The sequence below is a fragment of the Lemur catta genome, chromosome 5, assembly GCF_020740605.2.
Source record: "Lemur catta isolate mLemCat1 chromosome 5, mLemCat1.pri, whole genome shotgun sequence".
NCBI classification, from domain to species: Eukaryota; Metazoa; Chordata; class Mammalia; order Primates; family Lemuridae; genus Lemur; species Lemur catta.
Genome location: NC_059132.1, coordinates 74249871 through 74270360, shown reverse-complemented (window position 1 = coordinate 74270360; position 20490 = coordinate 74249871). Strand labels below are relative to the sequence as shown.

Sequence of the window (20490 nt, the reverse complement as noted above, 5' to 3'; positions counted from 1 at the left end):
CAGAGGTTATAGAAGTGTCAGGACATCCCTAAAGGGGACAAGAGTTATTGGAGGAGATGAAGAGACAAAAAGGAACTGAAAAATCTGCCTTCATTTATTTCATAGGTTTGTCAGTGTTAAAGAGTTATAAGTTATGACTCCAAATAATATCCTTTAGTTGGATTTGATGATAATGATAATGATGATGTAGATAAGCCTGTTTCTTCATATAAAGAGTTGTACATAAGAAGAAACTAAGAATAACAACTGGTTGTCAGTAAGAAAAGGTCACTCTTCAACTTTACTCTCTCCTCTAGCCAATCTAGACAATTGGCTAGGTAGAGAATATTAGATGCTTTTTGCTAATTTACTTAGAATTACTGTTGAAGAAACCATTCAGATTAAATACAAAATGCAGGCCAGGCATGGGAGGTAGCATTGCTTTCAACTGAGAGAAAGCATTCAGTTAAGTGGTAATGAATGAAATGGATTTTACTTTTTGTGAATTATACTTTTGTGGAGAGTCATTAGCTGTTTTCATTACAAAAGGCAAGAGCATAAGTCGCAGGACTTTCTTCTTTTCCTATCCTAATGAAGACGCAATTTTAAGGCTCTGCTTTTTTTTTTTTTTCCTTTGTAAGACAGAGTCTCGCTCTGTCACCTGGGCTAGAGTGCCGTGGCATCAGCCTAGCTTATGCAACCTCAAACTCCTGGGGTCAAGGGATCCTCCTGCCTCAGCCTCCCAAAGTACTAGGACTACAGGCATGTAACACCATACCTGGCTAATTTTTTTTTCTTTTATTTTTATTTCAGCTTATTATGGGAGTACAAAAGTTCAGGCTATATATATATATATGCCCATGCCCCCCCCATCCCCCCGAGTCACAGCTTCAAGCTTGTCCACCCCCCAGATAGTGCGCATCACACTCATCATGTAGGTATACACCCATCCCTCCCCCCACCCCCCACCCCCCACCTCTGCCCAATACCCAGTTGGTGTTATTCCCAAATGTGCACTTAGGTGATGATCAGGGAAACCAATTTGCTGGTGAGTACACGTGGTGCTTATTTTTCCATTCTTGAGATACTTCACTTAATAGAATGGGTTCCAACTCTCTCCAGGAGAACAAAAGAGATTCTATATCACTGTTATTTCTTATAGCTGAGTAATACTCCATGGTATACATATACCGCATTTTACTAACCCACTCATGAATTGATGGGCATTTGTGTTGTTTCCACATCTTTGCAATTGTGAATTGTGCTGCTATAAACATTCGGGTGCAGGTATCTTTGTCATAGAATGTCTTTTGTTCTTTTGGGTAGATGCCCAATAATGGGATTGCTGGATCAAATGGTAGCTCTACTTGAATCTGTTTAAGGTATCTCCATATTGCTTTCCACAGGGGTTGCACTAGTTTGCAGTCCCACCAGCAGTGTATGAGTGTTCCTGTCTCTCCGTATCCACACCAACATGTATTGTTTTGGGACTTTTTGATAAAGGCCATTCTCACTGGAGTTAAGTGATACCTCATTGTGGTTTTGAAAATCCAAATATAAAACCATCCTCATACAGCCATCTAATCTTTGACAAAGCAGACAAAAACATACTCTGGGGAAAAGAATCCTTATTCAATAAATGGTGCTGGGAAAACTGGATAGCCACATGTAGAAGACTGAAACAGGACCCACAGCTTTCACCTCTCACAAAAATCAAATCACAGTAGATAACAGACGTAAACCTTAGGTGCGAAACTATTAGAATTCTAGAAGAAAATGTAGGAAAGACTCTTACAGACATTGGCCTAGGCAACGAATTTATGAAGAAGACCCCTAAGGCAATCACAGCAACAACAAAAATAAATAAATGGGACCTGATTAAATTAAAAAGCTTCTGCACAGCCAAAGAAACAGTCACGAGAATAAACAGACAGCCTACAGAATGGGAAAAAATTTTCGCATACTACACATCAGATAAAGGACTGGTAACAAGAATCTATTTAGAACTCAGGAAAATCAGTAAGAAAAAATCAAACAACCCTATCAAAAACTGGCTAATTTTTTTTTCTATTTTTAGTAGATACTGGGGTCTCACTCTTGCTCAGGCTGGTCTCAAACTCCTGACTTCAAGTGATCCTCCCACCTTAGCCTCCCAGAGTGCTAGGATTACAGGTGTGAGCCACCGTATCCAGTCAGCTCTGTTCTTAAGGTTTAGTCCTGTTCAAAAGTTTAAGGGAAAAAACTACTCTTGAAAGGGAAAGAGGTCAAAAACCCCTGCTTTAAGGTAGAATAGGTACTGTTTAAAAAAAAAAAAATTAAGCAGTTCCCTTTTGCTTTATTCTCTCAGTTTAAAAAAAAAAAAAAAACATGCTAGGGGATATTATAATTAAGAGTTATTTTCGTCCTCCCTTGGCAAGGACACATTCTTTTTCAACTTGATAATGATTCCCTTGTTTGGCTCAACTGTGTGGTTTGCATCTTGAACTTACAATGTAATTGTGCGAAGAGGACTCTAATGAGGGAAAAAAATTGGTCTCAGAGTGTATAATAAATCTACCATCTATCCTGCACGCTTCATTCACAGCCCTGTTTTCCCCATAAGGATCCAAGCCGCGCTCAGAAGCCTGTTGACAGTAGCGCTCCTCACGCTGTTGTTCTTCATGATTTTCCAGCAGGTAAGAACATAAATAATAAAATGGTAGAGCCATAGATCCAGGAGCAAGGCTGGGACCTCCTTCTTCATTTTCTTTGCCTATAGAGTCGTAGACTGGAGGAGTCATCTTATCCAGCACTCTACCTTCAGGAAGGATTGATTGCACCCAGTCATTCCAGAAAGCTCGGTTACATACCTTTGGCTTTGAAACTCCCTAAGAAAGAGAGAGGGTGTTCCCCTTACAAATGAACAACAGCAAATTGCCTACCAGTTGCAAACTTTTTAACTCTTTCAAAATAGGAGGTACTAATTTACATTTGTAATACAGTTAATTCTAACTTAAGTGAAGTTCTTCTGTCATAAGAGTTGTCTCAGCTGCTACTTACCTAGGAGATCAAAATATAAATATTTTTGCAATCATTTTTTAAATACCCTCTATAGCCAAGCCTACAAATAAACTCCAGATTTATTTACAATTCCTTTTTATCCACTTGATAAACTGGTTTTTATTTTATTATGGAAAGTAAATTTACTTGCTAAAGAGCCGACTGTAATATTCCCTTAGTTAGTATTTGAAACTGAAATGATTTTTAAGCATGATTGAATAACGATAATATTATACTATGTCTATAAAACCCTTTCATCGTTCAATGTGTATTCAGCAAGGGGTTTATATTGGCACAGTAGGAATCATTGGCCAGCACAGTGTTTTTTTAAACCATTTCCCATGACTGAATGCATGGTAAGTATGTCTAATTTGTTGTTTAAAAAGGGAGCTCATAACAACAATATCAAAAAAAAAAAAAAAAGAATAGTATTTTTTAAAAATTCAGTTTGATTAGTATAATCTGTTCTCACAATCAGTAGAAAATATTGCCTCAGTGGACAGAATTAAATGCTACTTCGTGATCTAATCAAATCTGCAACCAGCGTAATTCATCATACATAACTAATTTTATATTACAGAGCAAGTTGATGATTTGAACCTCACTTCTGGAGAAATTGTTTATCTTTTGGAAAAGATAGATAGAGATTGGTACAGAGGGAACTGTAGAAACCGGATTGGCATATTTCCTGCCAACTACGTCAAAGTAATTGTAAGTGGATCGTGCTTATTTTAATTGGTCATATACTCAGTGGTTTCTGTGTGACTTGTAGGTTGGAAAAAACCAGAAACTTAGATTCTTTGGTTCTAGTTCTCTCTCTTCCATTGATTCATTTGGCATTTGAAAAATTCAAAAATAAAGATTTGTTCGATTAGGTAGTGGTTAATTATTATTATTATATTATGGGGTTTTGGAACTTAATGCATAAGTGCTATCTGAAATCCTCAAGTGAAAGACCACCACTACAGGTAAACTGCTGAATCAGCTGTTCTTGGGGGGCTGTTAAGCACTTAAAGATATATGTTAATTCTTTGAGACATTTAGTAAACAAACAGGGATTGAATGGTACTAGATTGTCCTGCATAGCTGTTTTCTGAGGTTATGATACCACTTCTTTTCTTAGGAATGCATTTTATTTTGGGTTTCTTTCATCTTTTCCATTCCCATTTAGCTCCATCTTTTAAAAAAAATCAACTTGGGAATACTAAGGTAAGGTATTATTGGAAATAGTGGTTCATTAATGGTTTCTCACATAATTTCTAAGTTGATTGGGAAGATTGTATTAAAGCATCAGAATTTTATACACTCCCATGACCTAACTTGTGAAAGCATTATCTGTATGTTGGAGCTTTACACGCTAAGCCCAGGAGTCCATGAAACATGGGGGTAAAATCAGACTGCCCCTTGAACAGACTGCCCCTGCAGTCATACGTCGTAGGAAGAGTATGACTCAGTCCCTGATACAACTTATTGATACCCTGAAATACCAATAAAGCTATCCTGAATAGTTCAGCATTAACAGCTTATTTGGAGGAAAAAAAGCAAGTAATTTTCCATTACATCCGAAATTTAGAAAACAAGTCTAACAAAAGATCTATATTTTTTCAAATAGAAATGAGTTTGAGTCTCTTGGATTATGAAATGTAGGTCTTAAAAATTGTCCAGTATATATATGCCCTGATTCTTTGGAGAAATTCAACCACATTCTCTAAATTAATATTAAGAATAATGTTAGTTTTAGCACTCTTCCTCATTTTTCTTCTGCCCAATGAAGCAGTACTTTAGCAAGCACAATTACAACACTGAAATCAATCACTGAATTTGCCACATTATTGGTATGAGTGTTACTTCTAAGCCCACAAGTTTAAAAAATTGTTTTAAAACTTCGAACCTTTAGAATTTATCAAGAAGGGCCCTGCTTTATTTAATATAAATCTCAGAGCCTTAAGTAGTTTCAGACTGCATGCATTATGGCCAAATATTTTATTACAACCCAGCTCTACTGAGCCTTGTAAATGAGGTATTACATAAAGTGCTTGCCACTTATTAGATGCTCACTAAGTATGAATTCTTTTCTCCCTTCTCTATTCACATTGAAGAGAAAAGAATATTACAGAGTTATGAATATGGAAAGAATATTTTGGGTTCAGGGAAGCATTGCAGAATCCTACCAATACTTGGAGTAGATGTAATAGGGCTATGACAGCATGAATACCTGATGCCTGGTTTCTATCTCAAGTCCTTCTCAGCTGTAATTTTCAATGTGGAGAACATGAGATAGAGAAAACTAAGTCAGAAGTAGAATGATATTAATGTGCTTATTCCAGCAAATAAGAGAAGGATTGAATGTTTACTCAGGAAAAGCTACATCACAAGTTATGCATTTTTTTTCAAAACTCAAATTCAGGATTTCTTTCCATTTAGCACCTATGGTACCACTTACTCCATTTAAGACTTAGCTAAACTGGTTGGTTGATTTCAATCATGCATTTCCTAATTAGTTAGCCTGAAATTTATCTTACTAAAATCTGAAAAAATACAATTGTTACCTTGATTTTGTCTTTACCAGGTTGATATTCCAGAAGGAGGAAATGGGAAAAGAGAATCCATTTCATCTCTTTGTGTTAAGTAAGTTTATTTGTGTTCTTCTGCACGACAATCAAAGGAGGCAACCATTTATATCATGAAGAATTACCAAGCTTAAACGCTTATAATGTGTGATTATTCAAATTCTAAGTATGACTTTTTAATTGTGAGGAAAACTTAACTTGTTTAAAAAGTGATGGTGAATTAAAATCCTGATGAAATGGGTAGAAGCCCACCTAAGCAACTCTCCATCTCAGCACGGGACATATAGGTAGCAACAAAGCAAGGTCTGTCCTAATGCTTCTTCTCAAAGCCTGGCCCCAGCATTGGCAGAGATGATGTCATCATCCAGTGCATTTTATTGTGACCTTCTGGTGTTTATCTACCCACAAGTTTTTAAAAGGTTCAAATATTTTTATCGTGGGAAATGTTTTATAGAAATATGAATCCTACAAAACTGGTAGACATTTTGTATTGTTCTGTTTTTAAGATGAACTAGAAGAAAGTGAAGAAAGAGTTAAGTTGAAGGGGACTTCCTTTATTTCTGAGGACCTTTCCAGGAATTTATATGCCCTTTTATGTGTCATTGTAACTCCTTTGTGATTTAAAACATTGCCACAATGCAATTTTATATTCTAGTTAAATGAGCAAATTAATAGAATTCACTACCTGCTGAAGACTGTAATAAGGAGATGCTCCCAGAGGACTTTAGGAAATAAATGCAAAGGTTATCACAAATAAGAAAACTTCTGATGCTACAATAGTTGAATTCTGTTTCAGGTTCAGTTTTTCTCCTATTTTTACGCAGCATGTACTGTGTCAGCCGGCTGAATTTAAAGTGGGCTTTTACAGCCATTAATCCATTGACCTGACTTAAATCAGAATTTGATTGGAGCTACAATCAACCTTTTCTCTTTAGGCAATTGCTTCTCCTTAGCCTGTTGCTATTGAAACTTCCTTTCTAAAGCCTCAAATCGAAGGTTTGGTATTAAATCATACCTTCTAGAGATACAATTTTATCTCTGCTTTTATCTGATTTTCAGTCAAAATTGCAGATCATGTAAGGATTGTTCCAAGTCTCAGAAATGAAGCCTTTTTAAAGGAGATACAAAAATCATTTGATTTAATTAATTAGTTTATTTATTTTTGAGACAGAGTCTTGCTCTGTCACCCTGGCTAGAGTACAGTGGCATCATCATAGAGCTATGACTGTAACCTCAACTCCTGGGCTCAAGTGATCCTCCTGTTTCAGCCTCCCAAGTAGCTGGGACTACAGGCACATGCCACCACATCCAGCTATTTTTTTCTATTTTTATAGAGATGGGGTCTCTTGCTCAGGCTAGTCTCGAACTCCTGACCTCAAGCAAGCCTCCTGCCTTGACCTCCCAGAGTGCTAGGATTCTAGGTGTAAGCCACGGCACCCAGCCCCCTAAAAATGTCATTTTTAACAGCAACAGAGTTAGGTATAAGATTATGTATTATGATATGTCAAGTTTCTGTTTTCTTCAAACCTCCTGGTTTTTCAGGCCAACTCACTGATGGATTCACATGTATTGGGCATTTACTGTGCCCGGCTGATGCCCATTGCATTCTGCCCTGATTCTTGATCTGAAAGTTTGCTATCTTGCCCTGAGATTCTCAGGGTCAGCACTCCTAAACTCAGTGCCATTTATGATTGAAAGGTACAGACTGGGCCATGAATTGCTGTGGCCTACAGATACAACACATGGAGACTGGGGAGATTGTGTAATGAATTAAGATGATCAAAAGATATGGCAGTATAAACTAACCACCTAGCTGCTTATCTGGAATTCTTCATGTACTCTGTGACCTTGAGCTTTTGCCTTTCTGAGTGAATAGGTTCATATCTAAAAAGTAAGTACTGTCATTTAAAAGTGTAACTTGTTTATTTTCATGGAAAATTTTTAAATTATCCTAGTATACCTTGTTCCATAGTAAACACAGAGTAAATATTTGTTGAAAGACTGAATGAAAGATTTAAAGTATTTTAAAAATACTCTCTACTTTAACCCACAAAATGTATTTTGTTTAGAGGCTCAAGATGTATTGCTCGGTTTGAATATGTTGGCGACCAGAAGGATGAGTTAAGTTTCTCAGAGGGAGAAATTATTATTCTTAAAGAGTATGTGAATGATGAATGGGCCAGAGGAGAACTTCGAGACAGAACTGGGATTTTCCCCCTTAACTTTGTGGAACTTGTTGAAGATTGTCCCACCTCTGCTGCAACTGTTTTAAGTGAGTATGTCTAATAGGTGTTTTCATTATGTCATATCCTGATTCAAATAAACCAAATAATGGGATTATACTTAAACTGAAAAATAATCCATACTGCCCTACTTTTTTAAGGTCGAAGTAAAAATGATTTTGAAGGTAATTTGTGAGGGATATTCATTACTGGGGTCCTCTCTCAAAGAGCTGGTTTTGGTGTTTTAAGTAATTAGCAATATCTTCATATAAGAAATATAAAGACTTTTAAACAGAAACGGACTACAGAGTATAACCAAGGTATATCCTTCTTCACTTTACAATTACATGAACAAGCCCAGAGAGAAGATAGTACAGGTCTAGGTAACATCGCCAGCACAGGGAGAGACTGGTCTAGAATCCCAGGCTTTTCACTCCCATTTCCAGCCCAGTAATTTATTTCTAATACTATATGATCTTTACATCTGATGTTTTGACGTTTTTTCTTGTTTTTGTTTTAAATGTAGGCTCAAAGGTACCACTAAAAACCAAAAAAGAAGATTCTGGCTCAAATTCTCAGGTAGGCTGTCTGAATAGGTAACTGTAGTGACAGCCAGGTTTAAACTCTGGAAGGAATATTAAAATCATAAGTATCAAGAGAAAATGGTATGAAATCATGTTTCAATTCATATAGCAAATGTTTATAATAAATTAAATTGTTAGGTTGTTAGTATATTTTATATAGAGAGCTTATGCAAAGACATGCAGACCCTGATAGAAAATGAGGAAAGAGACATAACTGGAAAATTCATAAAAGAGGTACAATAAGTGGCTAATATTGAAAAAATATTTAACCTTACTAGTAATCAAGGAAATGTATAATAAAGGAGCAGCAAAATAACATTTAACCTATCTAGTTAATAAAGATTCAGTGCAACTGAACACTCAACAAGTAATTATAAGCATGTGAGTGTCTAAAAGGAGAAAGTACACATTATTATTATTTATCACCCTAAGAAAAGGATAAAAAAATGAGACAAAATTTTAGTCACAAAGATGGTCATAGTGGTGTTGGTATAAGTAAAAATCAAAAACAACCTAACAATGACCATAAATGGGAGAATATTCTGAAGCCATGAAAAACAAGATTTATAAAAGAAATGTCATAAGAGGAAAACATGTTATAGGGAAAGGGGATACAAAATTGAATATATAGCATAAAAAGACTAGAAGGAAATATATTTAAATTGTTAACATTCAATTGCTTCTTGGTGGTAAGATTATATACATGGATTGGTTTTTTTTTCCCCACTTCTTTATAAATTTCTGAACTTTCCAAATGTTTGGGAACATTTGTATTATTTTTTTAACAGGAAAGAGAAAAAAGGGGTTAAAATTTTTATAGTGTATAACATGACTCCCTAAGTGTTTAAAGGCAATAGGAATATGGTGACTTCCATTGTTTCTTACGACGTATTTAGAGGAGTGATCCTATTGGGGTCATTGTGTTTGGGGTCATGTCACTTGTAATTGGGCTGTGTGTCTCTTAATTTTTTCATCCTCACCCACTGATCAGTCAAACAGCAAAGAAACTGACTACATTTCTCCAAAAGGAAATGTTCACATGGTTCCCTGCCTTTTTTGAGAGTAATAAGTTCCATTCTTTAGAACTGGTTACTCATGTCCATGAGCAAGAGGGCTAAGGTTAGGGATTTTTTGTTTGCTTGTTTTTTGTTTTATTTTGGTTTATAATCCATCAGTTATTGAGAACTTAAGATGTGCCAGGCATTGTGCCAAGGGTTCTACATGTGTTATCTCATTTAATCCTCACACCAGTCGTAAGATAAAGCTGAAACTCAGAAGAGAAGTGTCTTTCCCAGTGTCCTGCAGCTGGGAAAATGGTAGAGCTAGGTCTGGAGCCCTTGCCTGTCTGGCTCCAAAGCCTTTGTTCTTATCATTATCCTCTACTGCCTGCTTGAGCTTCTTGAACATAGAGGTCCCATCCCGATTTGGCAGAGATACCTCTTCACAGAGCAAAACCTTCCTCTGATATGTTTGGGGTAAAAGTATTCTTATTGGAGCATTCCATCATACTAGCCCACAATATTTGGGTGGTTATCCTGCCAACCTCAGAGTTAACTATGCCTCATAAAATTAAAAGTATGAATTAATGAAGTCCTATGCCATAGAATCTGATAGACTGAATCAAGTAAAGACCTGGGAATTAACAGACTGCCCATTCTGATCCTTCCTAATTTAGATAAAGAAGAGCTTCACTGAAAATTATATACTTTATCAGAATTTCTCATAGTATCATACATACTATGTATAACTATTTTATGCTTTTACCTAATTTTTTAAGGTAACTAGTGTCATGGATCATAATAAGAAAAAAAATTTTGCTTAAGCATGGGATAGCCCTTAAAAGCAGAAAAGCCACAAATTCTATCATACTTGTCATTGAGAATTATATTTTAAGAAAAAAATTATTGGAAAATTTACTTCTGAAACTTGATAACAACATAAAGTATTAGGTAATTTAAAGAAGTCTTTGAGCTTTGAAATCTTATGACCCCTTAGCTTTTTTTTTCCCACTACTTTTTAAGCTTTGTGGAATTCAATTTCAAATAAAATCTCACACCTCTTACCAAACTTCTGATTTGTAACAGGTTAACAGTCTTTCTGGAGAGTGGTGTGAAGCTCTTCACAGTTTTAGAGCAGAGACCAGTGATGACTTATCCTTCAAAAGGGGAGACCGGATCCTGATCCTGGAGCGTCTGGACTCTGACTGGTGCAGGGGCAGACTGCAGGACAGAGAGGGGATCTTCCCAGCAGTTTTCGTGCGGCCCTGCCCAGGTATGACAACCAGAAGACATTACTCTTACTCGTAGAGGGAAGCCCATGGAAACTTCCTTTTCCCTCTGACTATGCTCAGTTTGGGTTTTAGTCTACATTTGAAAGAGATGATTCATAAAGTTATATAAATTTCATTCACATACTTTGTTAAAGTTATGGAAAAAAAAGATAAAAATACCTTCACTAAGTAATGGTTAATTTTGTCTAAAAAAACATATTCTGTATAATTTCTCCCTGCTAAGCAAACAGGCTTCATCTTTTTGCAAGTTAAAATAAGTTCAAAATTAATTGAAAATATTATGTTCTGAGAGTGACAAGGGGGTCTCTTAAAATGTTTGATTTGTATTTTAGTCCATTATCTTTCTATACATTGGATTTTTGATGTCTTCACAGCTGAGGCAAAAAGTGTGTCTGCTATAGCACCGAAGGGGAGGAAGGCCAAAGCCTTATATGATTTCCACGGGGAGAATGAAGATGAGCTTTCCTTCAAGGTCAGAATGTGTATCTTTTCAAAACTGCATAGAATACTATAAATTTTGAAATGTCTTCCATCGAAAAGTGGAACATTTGAATGGAATATTGATCATACCTAGGAATGAATAAGCCAAGTATGGTAGCACACACCTGTAGTCCCAGCTACTTGGGTGGCTGAGGCAGGAGGATCACTTGAGTCTAGGAGTTCTGGGTTGCAGTGCACTATGCTAGTTGGGGGTCTGCACTAAGTTTGGCATCCATTAATATATGGTGCCCACCCCCCTTCCGGGAGCAAGGGACCACAGGGTTGCCTAAGGAGGGGTGAACCAGCCTAGGTCAGAAACAGAGTAGGTCAAAACTCCTGTGCTGATCAGCAGTGGGATCATGCCTGTGAATAGCCACTCTACTCTAGCCTGGGCCACATAGTGAGACCTCATCTCTTAAAATAATAATAATAATTTTTTTTAAATGAAGATATCTTAGACAATCTTAGGTACTAATTCTAAAGGAAGAGATTAGAGAAAGTGAATAGGGCAAATACGGCTGATAATTTACATTATCAATCAGGCATTTAGTTACTTAGAAAAACCTTGGCTTAATAACCCCATAATCCCCAAAGTAATTCCTTGTTCCTTGGCCTTACAACATCAGATCTCAGTAATATTGAAGATTTCGTCTGTAGCTTTAGTAAAGGATGATCCTCTATGTGGCCCTCACAGCCAGCCACTGACATTGTCTTATTTATTTATTTATTTATTTATTTATTTATTTTTTTTTTTTTTTTTTTTTTTTTTTTTTTGAGACAGAGTGTCACTTTGTTGCCCGGGCTAGAGTGAGTGCCATGGCATCAGCCTAGCTCACAGCAACCTCAGACTCCTGGGCTTAAGTGATCCTACTGCCTCAGCCTCCCGAGTAGCTGGGACTACAGGCATGAGCCACCATGCCCGGCTAATTTTTTTGTATATATATATTTTTAGTTGGCCAGATAATTTCCTTCTATTTTTAGTAGAGACGGGGTCTCACTCTTGCTCAGGCTGGTCTCGAACTCCTGACCTCGAGCGATCCACCCGCCTCGGCCTCCCAGAGCTAGGATTACAGGCGTGAGCCACCGCGCCCGGCCAACTGACATGTCTTTGAAATCAATGGAGAAATCAGATGTCACCTGCTACAATTTGCCATTGTAGCATTTTAGCCTTGTAAAGGCACTGAATTCTTACCACAATAGCACTGAGCAGAGCTTTGGGGAAATGGTCCCCAAAGGTTGAGCTACTTTGCAAAGGGTTTTGTTTGTTTGTTTGTTTTCTGGAAGCCTAAAATTTAATCTTACTTCACCAAAGAAGTACCTTTTATTTTTTCTTAAAGTAAAAACAACATTTCCATAATTCTGTTTCCCCATCCATAGTTGGACCATGGTCGGAGGAAAGCACCCGTGGTAGTGTTTTGGGACTGTGCTAGAGGAAGGAGGGTGGTTTTAGTAGTTGCTGCTATCAAAATAGCCTGTGTCAGACAGTGGTACATTCCCTATCAATGATGATATTCAGTCAGAGGCAAGGATGCTATGGAAAGAATTAAAGCATCAAGGACTGCTTGAACAAGATGCAACTTAAAACAGTGAGTGCCCAAACAAGGTTTTCATTTGTCTAAAACAAAATGAGGAAAACAAGGCAATACCTGAATTAGGTATGTGCAGGCTTTGGGGGATTAAGGGGGACATGCTGAAATATGTCATTGTAAGGTTACTAACTTCCCATTTTGTGATAGAGTTTTCCTTTATTTTGAATGATAGAATATTCTTTTATCCTTTTTATATTAATCTGTCATTTCTATTATAAAATATTATTAGTAAATAAGATATTTCTTAGGCCCTATGTAAAATTAAAAATTAATAACCCTGCATCAGTTCCTTTTTTGTTTAATGTCTTAATCTTTAAAATCCAAAAGTTTGGAAACTGTTGGCTTATCCTTTTCAGTCTTGAGAATCAGTGGCTCAAAATTTCTTTTATTTTTAAATAAAATGTTACTACAAGTGAAGAATCTGAATTCAAACTTTTTGGATATGATTTTGGCCTTCATTTAAGTTATGTCAATATAAACAATAAAATTTACAGTGTCCTACAGAAAAATACGTTGTCTTCATTTTACAGATGACCAACTGTAAGATAGTTCTTTTGTTAAGGGATTCTGCACTGCTTTCAGTGTTATTGGTCATTAATATTTTATTAAATATCCACAAAATTTTAGTAAATAGAACTTATTTTAAAAATAGTCCTAGCCCTCTGGAAACTGACATGGTATATAGGTATGGACCAGGCCTAAGAAAAATAGCTTCAGTCAACCATTATGTTATAATTTAGGAACCAAAAGGAACTTATTTATAACAGAAACTTTGAATTGCCAGGATTTTTACAGATTTTAGCAGAGTAGACTAATTAATGACATCTGATAGTCAGCATGTTTCATTTCCATTTTCCATAAAGAAAAGCCTTAAACCATTTTTTTCCAGAGGGTAATGTACTAGGGCTACAAATAAATCCATTTAGCCTGATAAAGATATCCTTAAAAGTAGCCAGGGTCATCTTGGATCATTGTAGATAGAATCTTAAACACGGATTCTAAGAAATAGTTAGAAACTGCAAGGAATAAAATAGTTATGTCTTCATCTGCTAGACAAATTATAATTTGCAAATGAATAAGACACACAGCCCCTTTGACTAACCTGATGAGGATAAATCACTGTTCTTAGTTAAGTTGAAGCTCTTTAAAATGGGAAAAAATACAAATTTGATACTAGAGCCATGGAGGAATGGAATAAACCAAATGGTAGAGGAGAAATACCATTATATGCAAAATGCTCAGGATGTTGATAAATGGCAATTATAGTGAAAGCCTTTCTAAGTAAAAAGGTCCATTGTAAATTGTGGAAGCCACAAAGCCTAGTGGTTAGGAATACAAGCCCTGGAATCACTAAATTTGAATCCTGGTTCTCTAACTAGACATGAAACACTGGCAAGTTACATAATCTATCTGGGTTTCAGTTTCCTTGTCTTTAAAATAAGGAACTCTATAAAAATATATCTCTAAAATGAGGATAATAATAGTATCTATCTCTAGGACTGTGGTATTGTTTAAATGAGTTAGTTCTTGTAAAGTACATAGAATAGGACAAGGCATGCAGTAAGCACGTGGCTTACTCTCTCATCTTCAACTCTTTGCTTAAATGTCACCTTAGGCCCTCCTTGATTGCCCTAATGAGTTGGCGACCCCATGCTTTCTGTCCCCTTCTTCCAGCTTCTTTGTCTTCTCACTCTAGAATGAGGCCTTTATTCATTGCTGTATCTTTAGTGCCCAGAGCAGTGCCTGACACATAGTGGGTAAGTAATTGTTAGATGAGAAATATACGTATATGATGGCTGTTATTCCTATTTACTCAATAGGGATTTTAAGTTGTGAGTGGTGAATTTGGGATACACAAAATATAAGCAGGAAAACAAATTGCAGCAAGGCTGACAATGCCAAAGGAATGGGCTTTGAGGAAAAGAGGCATACAAGCAGATGGCTTCATTAGATATAGATCATCTTTGTGATGTATCATTTAATCCTCTTGGCAAATCAAGATAAATGAGTTATATTAAGAGAAGGTTATTCATGCTGCTCCAGGTAGGCTGCTACTTACCATGCTTATACTCAACAGAAACCAATAATTCTTTCCAATTCCTGTCTTCTTACAGGCTGGAGATATAATAACAGAGCTGGAATCTGTAGATGATGACTGGATGAGTGGAGAACTAATGGGAAAATCTGGAATATTTCCCAAAAACTATGTTCAGTTTCTACAAGTCAGCTAAAGGTGAAGCCTGACTGTGTTTGTTGACACAAGAACTCACTTGAACTATCACTTTGACTATCAGATATGTTTTTGCACTATTTTTTTAACTGAAAAAGAAATATCTAAGCTGTACATGGTACACTAGAATTTTCTGAAAGCAGAAAACTTCTAGATTTTGTAGTTAGCTTTCATTACAGTAGAAACATGCACATGGGAACCCATGAGCTAGGATTCTACCAAGGAAAATATCTAGCAGGATTAGCAATGGAGACACATTTCCCCAGGGAAAACATCTGGTGACATGGCAGCACAGGGAAGCTGACAAGCAAAAGTTGCACTTGGACATCTATTTTAATCAGCACAAGTGAATTAACTGTGCTTTTTCACTTTTTACTTTTGTTTAAAAAGAAGGTGTTTGACATTCTACATCATGTAACTATCAGGTTAGTAATCTAAATTTCATTTTTGATGTTCAGATTAATTCTTACAGTTTGAATGCATTAGCCTTATTACCAGGGCCAGTCTTTCCTTCAGGAGAGATCGTTTAATGACTAGTTGGAGCATTTGTAAGCACATAGTGTTATCAGTTCATGCTCACCAAATGCTTCTTGTTACTGTGTTTTCCATTTGTCCAAGGATTTGAAGGTGGTCAAAATGTGATGTATGTTACCTACTCAAAAGAACCAAAAGCATCCCTGAAATGCCTTGCTAATACAACTAACCCTTCCATATACATGCTATACTTATTTCTTTGCTCAATGTATACTTTATGTTAACAGGGTTATTATAAAGCATACTTCCTGAATCTGCAATCATTCCTTTGACAATGACTGGTACCCAAAGGAAAATTCATTTTCTTTGCATTACCCCAGTAATATATAAAAGCTGTTTCTTGTTATAGTAGTACATTATGAATCACAAATCGTATCTTAGAATACAGAACAGCTGTTAAGATGGAAAACAATGCCAAACCCCCAAAGCTCATTTCTTTACAATATAATCAGAATGAAAAATAATTTAAGAGGACTGAAGACTGGTACTTTTTTCTTTTATTTTTTTCCCTAGCTCATCCCTGCATAATTATTAGAGTAAATAAAAAAACCACTTTCCTGCCCTCCATTGTTGTACCTTCTAAGCTTGAGATAAAAGTGGTTCTTTTCATGACTGATTCAATTACAGTTTATGGGCTAAAGCCAGATAGGTTGAAGACAATCTTCCAGACAGATCAGTGGAATAGAATTTTATTGGAAATATAAAATGCTTTCCCAACAATGCTCATGACTTTCTTCTATTTTGAGAAGAGTTTCATATGCTGGACCACTTTTTAGCTTTTGTTGTTTTTTCCCATTGTCCAAAAAGTTAGGCCATCAGTGGTTATACCATTATGGGAACACCACATGGAGTTCTATATAAGTAAGGCAATATTTACTTTGTATTTTACTAAAGTTCATCTCCCAGTTATGTGGTTACATTTGGTTTTAGAGTATGAGAACTGTTTTTTCTACATGTTTAGGGTAAAGAAGCGAGTATAAAGAAAATTCTTGTCAAATGTCATTCAAAACTAATTTCATGAGAAATGGGTGACTCAAAGCATTATCCAAACCAAATTCTCAATTGCAGTAAGCTATACAACAACAAGAAGAGGGTGGGGACATGGATTGGGACATGAGGTATATGATCTTTGCCTGTGTAATTTTAACATCTTTTATTGGAGATTCTGAAAACCTGTTTTTATTGGAGAAAAATATCCCCCTTAAATTTTGGCCTTCTGTCAGCAGAATTATAAGTGCAATAGTTGTAAATCTACTTGACACTATAATAAACTGAACCGAACTTACTTTTTTTTTTTTTTTTTTTTGGTGGGGGCGGAGGTCTTCCGGTGAGGACCAGAAAACCTGCTAGACAAATTCTGAAAGAGCTGGAACACTGAACCGAGCTTTCAAATTCCCTTTCTCCTCATGTAAGACTGAGTTTTTCAGAATGGAGATGGTTTCTTATTTATCTTTATATCCTCAGTCCTTAGTGCCATTCAGGTTCAAGGTTGGTTGAATGGATGAATATATAGCAATACCATTTGGATTCACTCAGTATCTTTTCTTTTTAATTTGTGGACAAAAATCTATATTGAAACAAAATTCATAGTTTTATGTCATTTCACTCTGTCATGCTCTATTTTTTGATTGTCATTTATTACCTACTCAACTGACAGGAAGCAAAAATGTAACATATAGGCTTTGATAGGTGCTTTCTTATTCTGTGTATTGATTGAATTCGAGGCAAGACTCAACCATGTTTAAAGAGAAACATAATTCTATACTCAATGAATTTCATCAGGGAGAAATAAGAATGCATTCTGTTTCCTTTCAGGAATTTTGGGTTAAAACCTGATATTGTTCATCTAAGCCTCCTCAAACTGGAATCTCTGAATCTTTGGTGGGTTAAAACTAGAGAAGCCATTTATTATATTTTTCTTATCCTTTTGAATACTAAAAGACAGCATATTTCTTTCTTTCTTTCTTTCTTTCTTTCTTTCTTTCTTTCTTTCTTTTCTTTCTTTTCTTTTCTTTCTTTTTCTTTCTTTCTCTTTCTTTCTTTCTTTCTTTCTTTCTTTTTTAGTTATAAAAGTCTTATTTTTCTTCTTCCCCTCCTCCCTACTCTTCCTGACAGCATATTTCTTTAAAAGACGCCCTTGTTATGGCTGGACAGGTAATAGAATATATCTACCATTGTGCTCATGGAAGTCACAGGTCATGAATATAGTCTAACATTCAGAATGAAAGAAATCAGCGCATTTATCAAAATTTATTATTAGAACTGACATTTGGAAAAAAACATTTTTCTATAAGATTATAAATCAATACCCTTAATAATCATTATTTAGTTTTTATTCCGTTTCCTTAGCTACTTGGATAAATATACCTAGAGAAAATAGCAATGGATACATGGACTAATTATAAGGGACTGTTCACTCTGATATAATCATTAATGGTTTATTCCTTTTAATTATTGTCAAATGCACATGAGCCATGTGATTCATGATTCAATGCCATTTTGAATGCCATCGAATGAATTCTTAACAGTGAACTTTTTCAGCACTAATGGGAAATTATTTTCTAACCTATGCCTTTTTACTTCACTCATTATAGAAGGGGAAAAAAAATAAAATCCTGACCAAGGACAACACCACCATCTAGGGGCCTCTCACTTAATTGCAAGCTCATCTTGTTAAACCTCAGAAGAGTCCTTGGAGACCAGAGCTCAACTTGCAGAGGTTAAATGATTTGCCTAAAGTCACAGTTACTGGCAGAGCCTAAAGTAAAACCTAGCCCTACTGATTCCCAATCTAGTATTTTTTCCATTTATTATGGCAGTGTGATACATTTCTCTTTAGCAGTTAAACAAGTAGAATTGATCTGTTTTATTGGCTATAAAGCTTGCAATTTCTCATACAATACTGATGATAAGAAAGAGTTGCACAGAATAAATTAAAGACTTGAATTTTTCTCTTTCAAGAAGAAAACTCCTGGCCGGGTGCAGTGGCTCACACCTGTAATTCTAGAACTCTGGGAGGCTGAGGCAGGAGAATTGTTGGAGGTCAGGAGTTTGAGACTAGCCTGAGCAAGAGCGAGACCCCGTCTCTATCAAAAATAGAAAAAACTACCCTGTCTCTACTTAAAAAAAAAAAAAAACAGAAAGAAATGATCTGGACAGCTAAAAATATATACAGAAAAAAATTAGCCGGGCATGGTGGCCCATGCCTGTGGTCCCAGCTACTCAGGAGGCCGAGGCAGAAGGATCACTTGAATCCAGGAGTTTGAGGTTGCTATGAGCTAGGCTGATGCCACGGCACTCTAGCCCGGGCAGCAGAGTGAGACTCGGTCTCAAAAAAAAAAAAAAAAGAAAGAAAAAGAAAAAACCAGCTGGGTGTGGTGGCATGTGCCTGTAGTCCCAGCTACTCAGGAGGCTGAGGCAGGAAGATCGATTGAAGTCAGGAGTTTGAGACCAGCCTGAGCAAGAGCAAGACCCTGTCTCTACCAAAAATAGAAAAAAATAGCTGGGTGCACACCACCACGCCCAGCTATTCAGGAGACTGAGGCAAGAGGATTTCTTGAGCCCAGGACTTTGAGGTTACAGTGATCTATGATGATGCCACTATACCCAGAGCAACAGAGCAAGACCCTGTCTCAAAAAAAGGGGGTGGGGGAAGCCCCGTCAGCTTCTCAGTTTTCATGTGGGCAGTTTATTTTGATGTCACCTAGAAGTTCAGACGTGAACAGATCCACTAATGGAAATTCCTTTTTCTGTTGAGTAGGGAATATTTGAATGCTTGGAACATCAGATCTTGTAAAAGTATGGAGAGCACAGCAATCTTAAAGCTAAGTTTTCATACAGATGTAACACAAAGGGCACTGAGACCAAGGGCTAAAGCTGGAAGACTGAAAAAAAATGCAGACCACTGGGGCACTATTCATTTCACCAGCTCTGATCTGCTGTTGCACCAGGGGTCTAATCAGGCCTGTGTCTGCCTCCTTCCTCAACAGCCAGAGAATTCATCTAAACCTTCCTACAGCCGCTCCCTACTCCAGGCGGCCAGACAGGAGTTCCAGACCAGTGTTGTCTCCCAGGACGTTAATACAGCAGCAAAGTTTATTGGTGCTGGGACAGCCATGGTTGGTGTGGCTGGTTCAGGGACTGGTATTGGAACAGTTATTGATAGCTTGATCATTGGCAAGCAGCAGCTCTTCTCCTAGGCCATTCTAGACTTTACCCTGTCTGAGGACATGGGGCTCTTCTGTTTGATGGTCACCTTCCTCGTCCTCTTGGCCATATGAGGCACCATGGGGATCACCTACCCGTCCCTTCTGCTGAGACACTATGCCGTTCCTGGTGCTGGAGTGTCCTACACTTTACCATTAAATACAACATTTCTCTCTAAAAAAAAAAAAAAAAAAAACCCAAAAAACAAACGTGGCACAAAACACAATTTTTATTATTTTGGAGTCTCAGAGATTAACCTAAGCACTGTTAAACTAGCACATTTATATTTCAGAGTCTGGGATGCATTCTGGATATTTTTAAGGGAATCATAAGTGTATGTATGCCACTGCAAATTATGCAATAATTCAATGATATATTTTTTAGGAGAAATGAATTAAATTCATAACTCAGAAAGGAATATTACCTACTGGTTGTCTATCTGCTTTTAACAAACATTGACTCACAATTTCAATACTAAATATTGTCCTATATTTAGTTCTTCTTTAAAATTATTAATAAAAGGAACAGGCTCATGCCTGTAATCCCAGCACTCTGGGAAGCTAAGGCAAGAGGATCACTTGAGGCCAGGAGTTCAAGACCAGCTTGGGCAACATAGTGAGAACCCATCTCTACAAAAATTTTGTTTAAAAAAATTAGCCGGGCGTGGTGACACATAACCTGTAGTCCCAGCTCAGGGGAGGCTGAGGTGGGAGGATTGCTTGAGCCCAGGAGTTTAAGGCTGCAGTGAGCTATGATTGTGCCGCTGC

General features: G+C 36.7%; 1 protein-coding gene, 1 non-coding gene and 1 pseudogene across 2 annotated transcripts in view; 2 read left to right on the top strand and 1 right to left on the bottom strand.

The window, feature by feature from the left end:
• The window catches only part of SH3D19 (SH3 domain containing 19), a 161582-nt gene extending 144780 nt beyond the window's left edge, over positions 1 to 16802 (top strand). Inside the window, exons 14-21 of the mRNA XM_045552110.1 lie at positions 2582 to 2654; positions 3599 to 3729; positions 5588 to 5646; positions 7658 to 7860; positions 8337 to 8389; positions 10479 to 10665; positions 11059 to 11156; positions 14868 to 16802. Of these exons, the coding sequence (XP_045408066.1) occupies positions 2582 to 2654; positions 3599 to 3729; positions 5588 to 5646; positions 7658 to 7860; positions 8337 to 8389; positions 10479 to 10665; positions 11059 to 11156; positions 14868 to 14984 (921 nt within the window). The 3' untranslated portion in view covers positions 14985 to 16802. The remainder of the gene's footprint in view (positions 1 to 2581; positions 2655 to 3598; positions 3730 to 5587; positions 5647 to 7657; positions 7861 to 8336; positions 8390 to 10478; positions 10666 to 11058; positions 11157 to 14867) is intronic.
• Positions 16803 to 16832: 30 nt separating this feature from the next.
• On the bottom strand, positions 16833 to 16894 carry LOC123639035. The gene has a single exon (XR_006735605.1). It is a non-coding gene; the product is annotated as a U7 small nuclear RNA (small nuclear RNA).
• A 2203-nt stretch (positions 16895 to 19097) lies between these two features.
• LOC123638484 lies at positions 19098 to 20243 on the top strand (annotated as a pseudogene).
• Positions 20244 to 20490: the final 247 nt, after the last annotated feature.